General features: G+C 56.8%; 1 protein-coding gene across 3 annotated transcripts in view; it reads right to left on the bottom strand.

The window, feature by feature from the left end:
* The window catches only part of FAM171A1 (family with sequence similarity 171 member A1), a 63,888-nt gene continuing 49,226 nt past the window's right edge, over positions 1-14,662 (bottom strand). For all 3 annotated transcript variants that reach the window (XM_064166863.1, XM_064166861.1, XM_064166862.1), the window contains 4 exons: positions 12,760-12,936; positions 6,437-6,553; positions 3,970-4,084; positions 1-3,090 (listed from right to left, as the gene is read on the bottom strand). In XM_064166863.1, the coding sequence (XP_064022933.1) occupies positions 1,383-3,090; positions 3,970-4,084; positions 6,437-6,553; positions 12,760-12,936 (2,117 nt within the window). In that variant the 3' untranslated portion in view covers positions 1-1,382. The remainder of the gene's footprint in view (positions 3,091-3,969; positions 4,085-6,436; positions 6,554-12,759; positions 12,937-14,662) is intronic.

The following is a 14,662-nucleotide window of genomic DNA, read 5'->3' as shown; positions in this document are numbered from 1 at the left end:
ACCACCCAGAGTCTTTTGGGTTTGTTTGTTGTTTTTTTTTCTTTTCAGTTTATTTTCAGTTATAATTTTTGGATAACCAAGCAGCTCTGTATGGAGAAAGCACAGAAGAGTCAGTTCTGGCACTTTTGGATAGTACAGGGTTTGAGGGGGAGGGTGTCTCTTTTTTTTTCCTCTTTTTCTTTCCCAATTGTTTTCTCTTGGGTTTTTTTTTTTTCTAGACACATTCCAGTCCACTTTCTGGGCCTGCAGTTCATTTTATACGAGCATGGTCAGCTCCTGATTCCAGAAGGAACTAGCAAATATATACAGTCAGTGGAACTATCTTCTTGGCTACTCTGGGCCCTTCCAAATGTCTCTCTCCTAAAGTCTAACCCTGGCTAAACAGAATTCCACAACATACAAGGATAGCTACAGAATACACTGAAATGAGGAATGCTCAGCACAAAATGGGACTCTTGGCATGCAGCTTCCAAAGAAATAAAAGAAGGTAGAGAAGGTCAGGGGCTTATAAAATCCCAATGCAAAGGAGTTAGCAAAAGGAGGGGAGTGTTCAGTGTGACTGTAAAAAAGGCACTTTGAGTAAAGGGGACCAGAATTGGAGGAAATCTTTAAAGTGGAGACAAAGTTCAGTTTGGTTTCATCAAAAGGCTTCAATGCTAAGGGAATGCTACTCGAGTTTCCTGCAGCTTTTACACCAGAACAAAAAGGAAATTGCTGAGGAGTTCAGAATCAAAAGGATAGAAAAAGGTTTACAACCAACTTGTAAAATGAAGGGGGGGGGGGGGGGGAATCCCACCAACAAAAAAGCTCAAGAGAAGCAAACCCTTCCTTAGAACAGAAAAGCAGCGATGCATAGCCTCTGCTGCAGGTAATGCACGGTGTGGGAAGCCGCCGGAGTGCTTCTTGGGTACTCTCAGTAGCACTGTCAGCAGAAAGCTGGCCTAGGAAACAACCCCAACCAAAACCCACCCCCCAAAATGCTTCTCCAGCTCCCCAGACATCAGGAGATTGAGGTCAGAAAGCAACCCAAAGAAGGTCCTGGATGACCAAGCTCAAGTATATGGAATCACAATCACACTCTTTGCTCAGCTTGGCTGCCGTGGGGGGTGGGGAGGGGGCAGCCCTGGGGGTCAAAGGAATGATTTTAATTCTTCTCTAACATTTACACAGTAATGCACTGAAGTTCTCTCAAACGTCGCTCACCACCACAGTTTGTTTTGCTCTTTTTCTCTCCACAACGACAACAACCAAACCAAAGAAACTGAAAACAAAACCAAACCGACCCCAGAACGGTTAAAAATCAGAGATCAGACTCAAGCACTTCCACAGAAAGAATATTTGGCAATTTGATCCTCCACTGCAGGGTGGATTCTCAGGACAGCTCACTTTAGATTGAAAGTCATTAGAGGTCTTTCCTCCCGTTTCTGCCAAGGGCTCTTCTTATCTTCGCCTTGGTCGTCTTCCTCGTCCTCCTCGTCGTCCTCCTCCTCCTCGTCTCGGACCGAGGTTCCGTGTTCGGGACTAGTTAATGGCTCTGGTTTGGTATCCGCAGTCCTGCTCTCCTCCTGGAGGCTGGGCAGCTGCACGCCGCTCCTCTTGGCGCTGCCCTCCAGCAGGCAGCGCAGGGCATTGTCCTCGGGGCTGCAGCCGGCGGTGCCGCACTCGCTGCCGCTCTGGTCCATGTCGTCCAGGTAGACCAGCTGGGTGTAGGCTGCGCCGCCCGCGCCCTGCCGCTCTCGCTGCTGCAGCTCCGCCGCCTGCCCCTGCCCCTGCCCCGCGGGCAGCGGCTCCGCTCTCCCCTTCCGCCCGCATTTGGGCTCGTTCATGTCCACACCGGAGTCCAAACTGGCGTCGTTGCTGCCGTTCCTGCCGGCTCTCTGCAGGTCGATGTAGGAATGCCTCACGTGGGCGTTGGAGCGCCCGTCCAGAGACACGAACCACGCCCGGGGATGGGGCAGGGGCTTCCCGCCCCCCAGTTCCATCAGAGCCTTCTCCGTCAGGAGCTGGACCTCGCTGTTCATCTGGGCCAGGGAGGCGTCGTTGAGGGAGGCAGGGATGGAGATGGACTCGGACATGGCCGCGCCCTGCTGGCTCCACTCGGCCGCGCCCGCGTCCTGCAGGTGCTGCTGAGACACCGCTTGGGAGGCCAACTGCTGGGGCTGCAGCTGCTGCGGGGGGTGCGGGAAAAGCCGGGCGTGGGGGTTCGGAAGCTCAGCCTGCAGTCTTTCTATGTCAATCTGCTGGTCAGCTGGGACGACCAGGGGCTGGCTGACGAAAGGGTGCTCTCCCGGCAGCTTCATGTAGTGCCCCGGGATGACCAGGGCGGGCAGGACCTTCCTGTAAACGCTGTCGTTGACCTGGTCGACGGAGTTGCAGCAGATGAGCTGGCCCGGCCGAGGGAACGACGTTGGCCTCTCCAGGTGGTCCACCGAGCGAGACATCAGGCAGTCGGCAGGCCTGCAGTCCAGCAGCTCCTTCTCGGGGGCGGCGGGCGGGGGGTACAGCTGCTCCTGCACGTTGTACTTGCTGCCCGCAGCTAGGTGGGCCATGGACACTTGGATTTCCCTCTCCTGCTTCTCAAACAAGGGCTGGGACAGCATGGCGTTGTAGCTCCTCCGGTACTCCTCTTTGCCAGGGGACTCGTAGCACTCGGCCACCTCGCTGGACTGCCTCCTCTGGAGGGGGAAGCTGTCTGCCGACTGGTGGTAGCCCTTCCGCAGCGACCCGCGGGGCGTCAGCTCCGCCAGGGACAGCCTGCTCTTCTCCTGCTCCTTGTCGGACAGCAGCTCCTCTCGGGAGCTGAACTCCTGCGAGGTGCTGAAGGAGTGCTTGAGCATGGGCGTGTGCATGTCTGCCTCCCCGCCGGGCGATGCCATCTCCATGTGCACGGCGCCCAGCAGCTCCTTGGCGCCCGAGCTGTCGGCGTGCCCGTTGCTGGCCACCGACAGGCCGCCGGGGAACTCCGACTCGCGGCGAGAGAAGATCAGGTTGATGTGGGACATGGAGGTGGCCTGGTCCTTCTTGGATGTGTCCAGGGCTGTGGAGAGCTGCAGCTTCTTATGGTGCTGACGAGGCCTCAGACACTTTCTTCTGGAAAAGGCAGTGACAGAAGAAGTTACCCAGCGGTGATGGGCAGGAGCAAGGGCAGCAGGGGAGCCTGACTGGCAGGTGCTTGAGCAGCGACTGGGGAGGGGAGGGTTTCAGCTCTGACTCCACAGCCCTGTGAGGACAGGCTACAAGAGTGGGGCTCTGCAGCCTGGAGAGGAGAAGGCTTCCAGGAGACCTTGGAGTGGCCTTGCAGGATCTGAAAGGGGCTACAGGAGGGCTGGGGAGGGACTACTGACCAGGTCTGGTAATGAGAGGAGGAGGAGGAGGAATGAGTTTGAATTGGCAGAGGGGAGATTGAAACTGGATGTTAGGAAGAAGTTCTTTGCAGTGATGGTGGTGAGACACTGGCACAGGTTGCCCAGGGAGGTTGTGGATCTTTGATCACATTGGGTGATTCTGTGCTCCACAGCCTCCCTGGAGGTGTTTAGGACCAGGCTGGATGAGGCCTTGAGCGACCTGTTCTAGTGGGAGGTGTCCCTGCCTATGGAGGGGTGTTGGAACTGGATGAGCTTTGAGGTCACTTCCAACCTAAACCATTCCATGACTCTATGAACCCCAAAACTGAAAGCTGCAAATCCCAGCAGCAAAGGTAAAGTGAAAGACCTGAAGCACCAACTGCAGCTGCAGCAAGTCTCTGGGGAAGGCAAACACAAACCCACCCACGAATAAACACTTAACAGAGTCACAGAATGGGTTGGGCTAGAAAGGGCCTTAAGGGAAACCCACTCCCAGCTCCCTGCCACGGGCAGGGACAACACAGTCCAGCTTGCTCAAGGCCTCATCCAGTCTGGCACCTCCAGGGAGGGGGCATCTCTGACCTCCCTGGGCAACCTGTGCCAGTGTCTGCCCACTGAATCTTACCTGCAGTAATAGAGAAGCAGACAGAGCAAGACCAGGAGGATGAGAGCCATCCCCCCCAGGATGGCCAGCAGGAACATGGTGTGGTAGCTGCTAATGTCGTGAGTCACAATGGGACCTGGAAAGCCAGAAAAGAGAACTCAGACCTGCAACTGCCTGCAAGCAGCACAAGGAACAACACTCAGAGAGAGAGATCTGGCCTCCTCTACAGGGTGCCAAGTGAACCAGGTGGCCCTCACTGCCCTGGAGCCCACTGAGAGAGCAGCTCCAGAGAAGGCGGCAGGCTGTGGAGGAAGCAGGTGCTGGTGTCCAAATGAATCCCTGTGGAACAGCAGTGAGCTTCACTGGGAGCATGCATCAGTGAGCTTCCAGCTCCTGCTGCTGACAGTGCACCAAGGCCCTCTCCACTGGAGACAGGGAAGCCACCACAGCAGCTCCAGCACTGCAGTGCAGGCGGCAGTGCCACGGCCAAGTCCTGACCAGACCAACAGCAGTGGTGCTGGAGCTGCACAGTGCACACAGTGCAGGGCAGGACTGGTGCTCTACAGCCTAGATCAAGCCAAGCCAAGCAGGTCTCCAGAAGCTTTAAACCCCAGGCCACCAGTGACACAGCCTGGTCACTCCAGCAGTGCTCAGCACATGTTCTGACAGGCACATGTGGGCAGCATCTGCTCTGCAGCAGCAACCCCACTGGCTTGCAAAGTCCTCATCAGCACTTTGAAACCAAGGCCCAAACGTCCACCTGCAGGTGAGAAGGTACAGCACAGCTGACAGGGACATGCATGTGCTGTGGGGGACAGCAAACTTAGCCAGGGTGATGGTCACGAGCTCTGCCAAACCCCACCTCTGGATCCGAGTGGTCTGCAGCACCACTGCTAGGAGTACAGAGCTCCTTCTGGCCCATTCCTCCAGGTATGGATTCAACGAGGAGATCAAAGCAGCAAGAAGACATCAGCCCCACTGAAAACCACACCAAGCCTACTGCCCTTGGGATATCTACATCCTGGTAGGCTCTGTCCTGCCAGCACCCTGGCACCACTGACTGGTCCTGCTGCCAAGAAGAAATCAATCAGTGGAGGTGTTCCTGGAAATGGAGTTCCCAGTGCCACAAAGGGTTAGAGACCCAAGGAGGGCAGGGACAACACTAGTGGGAACTGTGCCACACCAGGTAGTGCAGGGACAAACTGGCCTGCTCCTGCTGGGGTCGCAGGCTGCCAACCCTGCACAACTCCTCCCAGCGGCACTGCGACCAGCCTGGCTCAGAGCTGCTTTGCCTTGAAGGACAACTATTTTGTGCCAGTCCACTAAGGCCTCAGCTCTGCCCCTCAGTGCCTCCCAGCACCTGAGCACAGAAGGCTTGCAGAGCAAGAAGCACCTCCATGGCACCTACAAGCAGGCTCTGGAAAGTCTCCCTGTTGCTTAGCCAGAACCGAGCTTGCACAGCCACAGCCAGAATGGTTGCATCTCTACTTGTCCCATCCAGAAAACCTGGTGAGGGAACTCTGGAGGAGGAGGTTTTGGCTGGTTGGCTTCCACAGACAGAGGTGACTGACTGCTGGTGGCTGAAGAACTGAGAGCAGCCATGGACCTCATGAAGAGCAAGCAGCAACATGAGTGATCTGCACAGCCCCAGCAGCACACAGGATGCTTAAAGGGATTGCAAACAGCTGTGCCAAGAGGCTTGCAGGTGGTACCCAGGCAGCTCACCACTGATGCCTCTCTAACAGACCTACAACTTCCAGGCTGGGTTATGTGCAGTATGAAAGAAGCAGTCACCAAGGTGATGCTAAGGGTGCCAGGGCCACAGGAAAAGGCAGCAATCAGTCCCTGGGGAAACAGCCAAGCCAGGATGGGGTAGGTCTCAGGTGGAGCCATTTCCTTGGGAGCTCTTGGACAGAAACTTCCTAACATGGATTCACAGAATGGGCTGGAAGGGACCTTAAGGATCATCCAGTTCCAACCCCCTGCCATGGGCAGGGACACCTCCCACCAGCACAGCTTGCTCAAGGCCTCATCAACCTGGCCTTGAACACCTCCAGGGAGGAGGCAGCCACAGCCTCCCTGGGCAGCCTGTTCTGATGTCTCCCCACCCCCACTGGAAAGAATTTCAGTCTGCACCTCCTCTCTTCCAGCTTAAGCCCTTCACAAGGAGCTGATCAACTTCAAAGATGGGCCTGGCACCTTCCAAAGGTCTCTGACCCACACCACCAAGGTCCTTCCTTAGCAGCTGGCACACCAGCTGATGCTGCAGCCCCTCTGATTGTCTAGCAGTGGTGAGCTCAAGTTTGAGCACCAGGCTTGCCTCCCCTCCCCCCACAAGGATCTTTGCTCTTTGCTTATTTCTGCTTTCTACTGGTCCATGACTGACCAAGCTGTGGCACCTCAGGTGAGGTCACTCTGCAAAGCACAAATGCCAGCTGTGAGTGACCAGCTCCTGCTGTGGCTGGCAGCAGGACCAGTCCCAGCTTACCTGGGGTGGCAGGGGACATAGCTGCGACCCAGTAGCCCAGCTGAGGTGCGATGTAGGTCCAGGTCAGCTGGTTCCCTTCTTGCTGTACCAGGCCCAGGCTACTCTTCAGCCATGTCCCTGTGGATGTGAAGGGTGCAGGGAGGTGTTACAAATGTGCTCACACCTCCCTCTGCTGAGCAGGGGAAAGCAGGGAGCAACAGGAGCCAGGGATGTGCCCAGCTGGGAAGCCAAGCTCCTGCCTTTTAGGCATGGACTGGCCGAGGTTGGAAGGGACCTCAGAGATCATCTCCTTAAGCCCCTGCCACGGCCAGGGAACACCTCTCAGCTAGACTCAGTTGCTCAAGGCACTTCCTGCTCTGGGCATTTCAGCCCCCACAAGCAGCCAGCCAAGCCCACAGCCTCCTCAGCAGCAGTGTACACACACAGACCATTAGACACAACTGATAAGTCTGGAGGGGGTTGCAACAAGTCCTTGTCAGCTTGGATTCCCAGTGTCTGATAAAGAACACTGCTCAGGTCCCACCTCAGAACTGTCCTTAAAGAGACCTCACAGCTCCCAGGCCACTCCTGCATACCACCTTCCCAGCACCTCTCCACAGAGAGAGAGCAGCTTTGCCTTGGCTTCCTCTTCCTCTTCTCTCCCTGCTCACTGGAGCCAAGATGCTGATCTAGGACTCAACTCAATCCCCTGGTCCAGATCATCAATAAAGATACTGAACAGGACCAGGCCCAGCACTGACCTCTGGGGCACACCACCAGTGCCAGCTGCCAGCTGGGTGTGGCACCATTCAGCACCACTCTCTGGGCCCAGAGCCTGGCACCTTCACTCTGAACACCCCCCCAGATATTCACAGACATTGGTCAGGTCCCCTTGGCCTTTGTCTCTCCAGATCACCCAGCCCCAGGGCTCTCAGCCTTCCTCCACAGCAGTTCCAGTCCCCCAGCCACCCTCATAGCCTCTACTGGACTCTTCCCATCAGGTCTCTGTCTTGAACTGGAGAGCCCAGAACTGGACACAGTATTGCAGAGGTGGTCTCAGCAGAGCAGAGCAGAGGGGGAAGAGAACCTCCCTAGAGCTGTTGGCCACACTCTTCTTGATGCCCCTAGGACACCACTGTCACAAGGGCACTGAGGTGCTGCTGGCAGCAGGAATTGTTCCCATCCAGCAGGTCTGACCAGTGAGAGGATGAAATCAGGCAGAGCCAACCAAGCACATCCCCTTTGTACCCATTTCTTGTCACAGTATCATCAGGGTTGGAAGAGACCTCACAGATCATCAAGTCCAACCCTTTAGCACAGAGCTCAAGGCCAGACCATGGCACCAAGTGCCACGTCCAATCCTGCCTTGAACAGCTCCAGGGATGGCGACTCCACCACCTCCCCGGGCAGCCCATTCCAGTGTCCAATGACTCTCTCAGTGAAGAACTTTCTCCTCACCTCCAGCCTAAGATCACCTCCCTTGGACCAAAGAGTCTGGGGAAGGAAAGGAAGGCTATTCTAGCCCCCCGTGTTTGCAGCAGGGACCCCTCGGGGAGCAGAGCTGTCCCTGCAGCAGGGCTCTCTGCTGCACAGCCCAGTGCAGCGCTGGCTGTCAGGAGGGATGAGGCAGGCTGGGATCTGACAGGGTGGGACAGCAAAGGCTGCTCAAAACACACTGAAGTAAACGACTCAGACACTTTGTGGAGGGTTCATCAAGGGCAAGTTGGTGACAATCACTTCCTAAAGCCTGCCCTGACAGACACAAATCCAAGCTTTTCATCCTCTCAGCTGAAAGCTGCTTAGCAGACTCCTTCCAGCTGAAAATCACCTCTAATCTGTGGCAGCACAGCAAGCCCAGCTACAGCAGCCTGGGCTTTGGGCTTACTTCTGTGCCCTTCCTAAAAACCCAAACCACTCAGACTGGGAATGGGAGAAATTCCTTCTTCGACACTTCCTCTCCTCATCCCCTGGCCCCAGGGGTTAAAAATGTACATCACTGAAGCTGAGATCTCCGTTCTGTGCTTGGAGTTGCTAGGCAACACCAAAAAATAAATGTCCCTGCCCCGAGCTTGCACACTCAGTGTGCTCCACTCAGCTCCCCCTTCACCCTCCTCCACCAGGCTCACCCCTTCCTTGCTCTCCAGAGCTCATCGCTTCACCCTTATCCACTGAGCTCCTCCCTTCAGTGCCCTGCACTCTTGGAGGATTTGCTCCCCAGGCTTGCAGGACTGAGCTGTGCCACTGCTCCAGTAGCACCAGCCTCACCTGGGACACTGGCAGGGAACTGCCTTCCCCATCGCAGCCTGAGCAGCTCTGTAGCTTTTGCCTCCCCTGCTCTTTTTGCCCTCCAGCCACTTCCCAGGTGCTGAGCACCAGAAAAGTTCATCTTTCAGCACTCACAGTTCTAAGCAGGTCTTGGCAGGGTGTCCAGGGAGCCTGCCCATGGAGCTGCCTGCACTGCCTGGGTCCCCTCAGCACTCCCAGGATGCCACAAGAGGCTGTCTGAAGATGACTCCCCAATATAATTACCCCTCCATAATGACATTCCCAAGGAGCAGGCTCAGCTCTGCCTGCTGGAGCAGCATCCCTGCTGCCTGGAGGACTCTGCAGATGCTGCCTTTCCTCTTGGCTCTCTCACATCATCAATCACATTCAGTTATCGACAAATGATCAGAGCAAGGCAGAGATAAAAGCAGCAGACACCCCAGAGCACTGCAGCCAGCTCCCTCCTTCAGCCTCACATCCTGCTCAGGCTCAGTTCCCACTTTTCAAGCTGCAAGTGGCAGCAGACACACGCTGGGGTCTGATCCACTGCCCCAGGGCTGTCCCAGCTCCTCCAGCCCCACCCAGACACTTCACACGCTCCTGTCTGTACTTCTATCCACCTCCAAGTCCTCTCCCTGTCAAGCAGCTGCACAAGCACAACGAAGCCTTCTCCACTTCTGAGGTGTTGCTGCCCACCTCTGCCCACCTCCTGCTGCTGTAGGTGGAGCTGCAGAGCCACTGACAGGACTCGGAGGGCTCAGCAAGCGACTCAGCACCAGGTAGCTGCTGGCTCCCACCCTGCCCTGCTTGGGGTGGGGGAGAGAACTGGAGGGAGAGTGAGCAGGATGGTGTGCTGGGAGGAAGGCACTTCCACAGCTACAGCAAAAGCCACACACAGCAAACCAGGGAGCCACTGCCCCACTTTCCACGGGCAGGAGGTGCTGAGCCACCTGCAGCAGAGCAGAGCTCCACAGGCAGGAGGTGCTGAGCTACCTGCAGCAGAGCAGAGCACTATGGGCAGAAGGAGCTCAGCAAGGCTCCATCACCCAGAACAGTGACCTGGGCAGACCAACGCCACCACTTTGCATGTTCCCCCCCTTGCTCCTTCCTCCCCCAGCTCTATTGCTGACCACGATGCTGCAGGGTGTGGAACATCCCTCTGGTCACCCAGGAGTCCCAACTCCTTGTGCACCCCCAGAGCCTGCTGGCGGGTGTGGAGCAAGGAAGACCTTGGCTCTGTGTAAGCTCTGCTCAGGAGGAGCAGAAACATCTCTGCTCTCAACACTGTTCCCAGCACCCCTCCAGAGCACAGCCTGGTAGCAGCTGCTCTGCAGAACAGGAACTCTGCTGCAGCCCAAACCAGCACAACCACTGCCACAACCTGCCCCAGAGGTCCTGCTCTTGGTTTCCAGCTGGCTTGCCCTGACTGCAACCCCACCAGCAGCTCCAGGCACCATGCCCACAGAAGCCAGCCCTGGGGGTTGGATTTAGATGACCTCCAGAGGTCCTTTCCAACCCGAAGCAGTCAATTCTATCACTTTAACACAGATCACTGCACTTTGGCACCCAAATGACTCCCTCTCATTCCTCTTAAGCTCCACCTCCGTGCCAGACTGTGCCACCTCCATGCCAGACTGTGCCTGCTTTGCCACAAACATAACTCCATGGGGTGGGGATAGGACAAATCAATCCCTCCTCAGAGCCACAGAACGGTTTGGGTTGGAAAGGACCTTAAAGATCCTCTAGCTGCAGCCCTCCTGCCATGGGCAGGGACATTCACTTCACCTCCACATCCACCTTGAGGCCAGCAGACAGCTTGGCCAACAAGACAGCTGCCCCCTGTGCCCCACCACACCTCTCCAGAGGAACCACAGCACTGAGAACATACCTCAGGGAGCTACACTGGGCAGCAGCAGGGGAAGAGCTTCTTTTCCTCTCACAGCTGAGGTCTCTGTCTACTACTCTGCAGTTCTATCTGCACCTATTGTGTAGCCATCAGCCATGGTGAGAGCAGCATTTGGGAGCTACCATTTCTATGGCAACACACAGAACCTGAAATTCTTGGAGAGCAGTTAGCTGGAAGTGCCTGTTCCTGGGTGTGCTGAGCCTGGAAAAGAACTGAACCTTCAGAGCTGAGATCAAGGCAGTGGAAATTGGCCTGTGAGGGAACTCACATCCCACAGGAACAGCCCAACCTGAGCTCTGGGCAGCAAACACATTTGCAGAGCACCACCTAGAACCAAATGTTCTGCATCTGACTGCATCAGCTCTGAGGCCCTGTGTGCAGCCCTGCCACGTGGGGAGAGGCTGAGAGCTGGGTCTGCTCAGCCTGGAGAAGAGAAGGCTCAGGGCAGAGCTTATGCTCATGCACCAGGGCACAGAGGGTGGCTGCCAGGAGATGGAGACTCCCTTTTGCCAAGCAGTCCCATGGGAAAGACAAGAGGTGCTGGGCACAGGTCACTGCTGGGGAGATGCCCACTGGGCTGCAGAGGAAATGTTTCCCCATGGGCACAGCTGGGCACAGGAATCCTCTGCCAAGGGCAGCAGTGCAGTGCCCTGCACTGGGCAGTCTGCAGCCTCAGCCTGGCAGGTGCTGAGCCAGCTCAGCTCAGCTGCACTGGCACCCAGAAGGGCTGCAGCAGATGGGCCCTGGGGTCCCTTCCAGCCTGGCACTGTGACTGCAGAGCAGGTAACCTCCCTAGGCTCAGAAGCTCACCCCCTCAGCAAGCAGCAGGCTGCAGAAGCTGTGCACTGCTTCTGCCCCGTCAGGCAGGGTGTGGGGGTGGTGGCACTCCGAAGCTGGCACCACAAAGGGGCATGCTTGATTGCTGAGCATGGCAGTCAGGCTGCTCTCTGGGTGCATTACAGCTCCTGCCACAGGGAAAGCTTCATTCAGAAGCTTTCAGAAACCGCCAGATTTAGAAACAAAGTGCCACGAGTCAGGCAGCTGCCGTGCAGGAACCCCCTGCCTGCAGCTGGCACACCCAGAGTCACAGAACGGAAGGGACCTTCAGAGATCATCCAGTCCAAGCCCCTGCCAGGGCAGGGCACACAAACACATCCAGATGGGGCTTGGAAGTCTCCAGAGAAGGAGGCTCCAGGGCACAGCAAGAACAAGCAGCACTCTGAGCCTCACTTACACAGCACAGAGCAACAACACATCTGAGAAGGAGCAAAAGGTTCAGCCCCTCCACTCCAGACTCCTCTGCTACAAGAGGCTGCAAACAGTGCTGAGAACTATTTCCCTGTGACGTGGTGAGATGAATAAAGGCCAGAGTGGCTCAGGCTGGAAGGGAATCCATCCTTTGCCCCCTTCTTTTACTACTAAATTTAACACCATGATTGAATTTACTCTCCAGTAAATCCTGCTGCTTTCCTCTCCAGTGCAGCCAGCTCCTGACAGCAGATTCCAGACCTGCTGCCTAGAGAGCCAAGCCCCTCTCAGCAAACACAGGCAGGGAGGGAGCAAACCCACCAGATCCCCTTCTGCTCCCTTCCTCTGCCTGCTGGATCGGTGCTCGCTGCTGTGCTCCTGGGGGTGATCAGAGACTGGCTCAGGTTTGCCCTGCAGGGACAGACCCTCGCCAGCTGCTGCCTAGATCCACACTTCTGGCTCCTGCTTCCTCCTCACAGCACCTTCCTCACCTCCCTCACCTCCCTCACCTCCCTCACCTCTGGTTTCCCTCCTTTTCCTTCACAGCCAGCTGCTGCACACCTCAGCGGGCTCAGCGGAGGGAGCCACCAGGACAAGCCTGATGGACACCTCCACCCTTGGCACTTTGAAGGTGCAAAGCAGGTCCCAGCAGGGCACAGCAGCTGGGCACAAAGACCAAACCACAGAGAGCCTAAACGCCCTGCAAAGTCTGCAGCTCCAGCAGCAAAGGTCACCCTGCAGTGCACAGCACTGGGAGCATTCCACAGCTGACACAGAGTGCTCCTTCTGCCCTGGGCTCTGCCTCCGCCTGGCTTCGAGGCTCCTTTCCCTGCCTTGGCTGCAGCCCTCACTGCTAAGCCCTGCCGGGAGCCGTTCGCTCGGGGCCAGTGGGGCCGCCTGGGGAAGCACAGGGAGGGTTACCTACCAAACTTTTGGTCGAACCTCCAGGCCGGGACGTGGGCATTGTGCTTCAGGTTGGAGTTGGGCGGCAGCGGCACCGTGACATAGATGGGGCCGTTGACGGGCACCGGCGTCCCGTCGCTGCTCAGGAGGTGCACGCTGACGGCGGTCACAGGGGTCAGGTCGTACCTGGTGCTGTTCCCTGCCGACAGAAGGGGGGACACGGTGACTAAGGACTTCCAGCATCTGAGCAGGCTCATCAGGTCCAGCACCACAGTACTGCACCGAAGGCTACGCCCGGGGCCGGCAGGAGTCCTCCCCCCCGTGCTGAGCAGCCGCAGCGGGCAGAGGCTCTGCTCCGTGGGGTCACAGCCTGGCAGGGGCTGGAAGAGGCCTTAAAGATCATCTGGTTCCAACGCCCTGCCATGGGCAGGGACACCTCCCCCTAGCCCTACCTGCTCCAGGCCTCATCCAGCCTGGCCCTGAACACTGCCAGGCTTGGAGGCTCCACAAATTCCATGGGCAAGCAGAATCCTAGAAAGGGTTGGGTGGGAAGGGAGCTCCAAAGCCCATCCAGTCCAACCCCCTGCACTCAGCAGGGACATCTCCCTGCAGGCCTTTGCAAACAGTCCCTCTGCAGCCTGCTTGCAGCCCCTTCAGGTCCTGGCAGGCTGCTGTTAGGTCTGCCTGGAGCCTTCTCCTCTGCAGGCTGCACACCCCCAGCTCCCCCAGCCTGCCCTCCTAGCCCAGCTCTTAGCTAAGTGCCATGAAGTGTGCTCCTCTTATGCCTCCCTGGAGTCCAACCTCAGCCCCCTCAGCCTGTCCTCACAGCAGAGCTGCTCCAGCCTTCAGCTTGCCACCTTGCACAGTGCCTCACTGCTCATTACAGAGATGAATGTTCCTCTTCTCTGTTGTGAGGCCAAATTAAAGTCACTGCTTAGGAACCTCTCCCATGCTATAAAACTGATAAGGACACAGAGCAAATGGGAATGGGCTCAATAAATGTCAGCTTTCATTTATTGCTTGTCATTTCTGACATCTGGTGACCTGTAAAGGGCTCTAAAAATAAATCAGAGGCAGGTCAGACCTGACTCTTCATAAAGAAACAAACAGCTCCAAGCCAGCAGTGGGGAGGACGAACCAGCTTGGTGCTTTGCTGCAGACATGGGAGCTTGGGTTTGCTTTGGCTACAAGGATGGACTCCAGGGAGGCATAAGAGGAGCACATTCATGGCACTTAGCTAAGAGCTGTCCTAGGAGGACAGGCTGAGGGAGCTGGGGGTGTGCAGCCTGCAGAGGAGAAGGCTCCAGGCAGACCTAACAGCAGCCTGCCAGGACCTGCAGGGGCTGCAAGCAGGCTGCAGAGGGACTGTTTGCAAAGGCCTGCAGGGACAGGACCAGGGCAATGGTTTGGAATGAGAGCAGAGCAGATTGAGACTGGAGGTGAGGAACAAGTTGTGCAGCAGGAGGCTGCTGGAGCACTGCCACAGGCTGCCCAGGGAGGTGGTTGAGGCCTCATGGCTGGAGCTCTTGAAGGTGAGGCTGGAGCAGGCTGTGAGCAAGCTGCTGTGGTAGAGGATGTCCCTGCTGAGTGCAGGGGGGTGGACTGGGTGAGCTTTGGAGCTCTGGGGGTCTCTTCCAGCCCAGTCCATTAAGGAATAGCAGCCCTGAGCTGGTGGAAACAGGAGAAGCTCTCCAGAACTCTGCAGAGATGAACAGAATCTGTGAAACACCAGAGCAGGAACCGGGGGAAGAGGAGAGGAGGGGCAGAAGGGAAGAGAGAGAAGGGGCAGTGTTCAGGAGCACTCCAGAAGCTCCCAAGGAAACTGCTGCTGCCTTCTGGACTTCTCAGAGCTGCACCTCTTTAGAACAGAAAGGCTCCCAACTCCCCAGCCACTGCTGATCTCTCCTCTAATGCCTCCAAACGCT

Source organism: Pogoniulus pusillus, chromosome 28 (genome assembly GCF_015220805.1).
Source record: "Pogoniulus pusillus isolate bPogPus1 chromosome 28, bPogPus1.pri, whole genome shotgun sequence".
Lineage (NCBI taxonomy): Eukaryota > Metazoa > Chordata > Aves > Piciformes > Lybiidae > Pogoniulus > Pogoniulus pusillus.
This window is presented reverse-complemented; position numbering and strand designations above follow the sequence as displayed.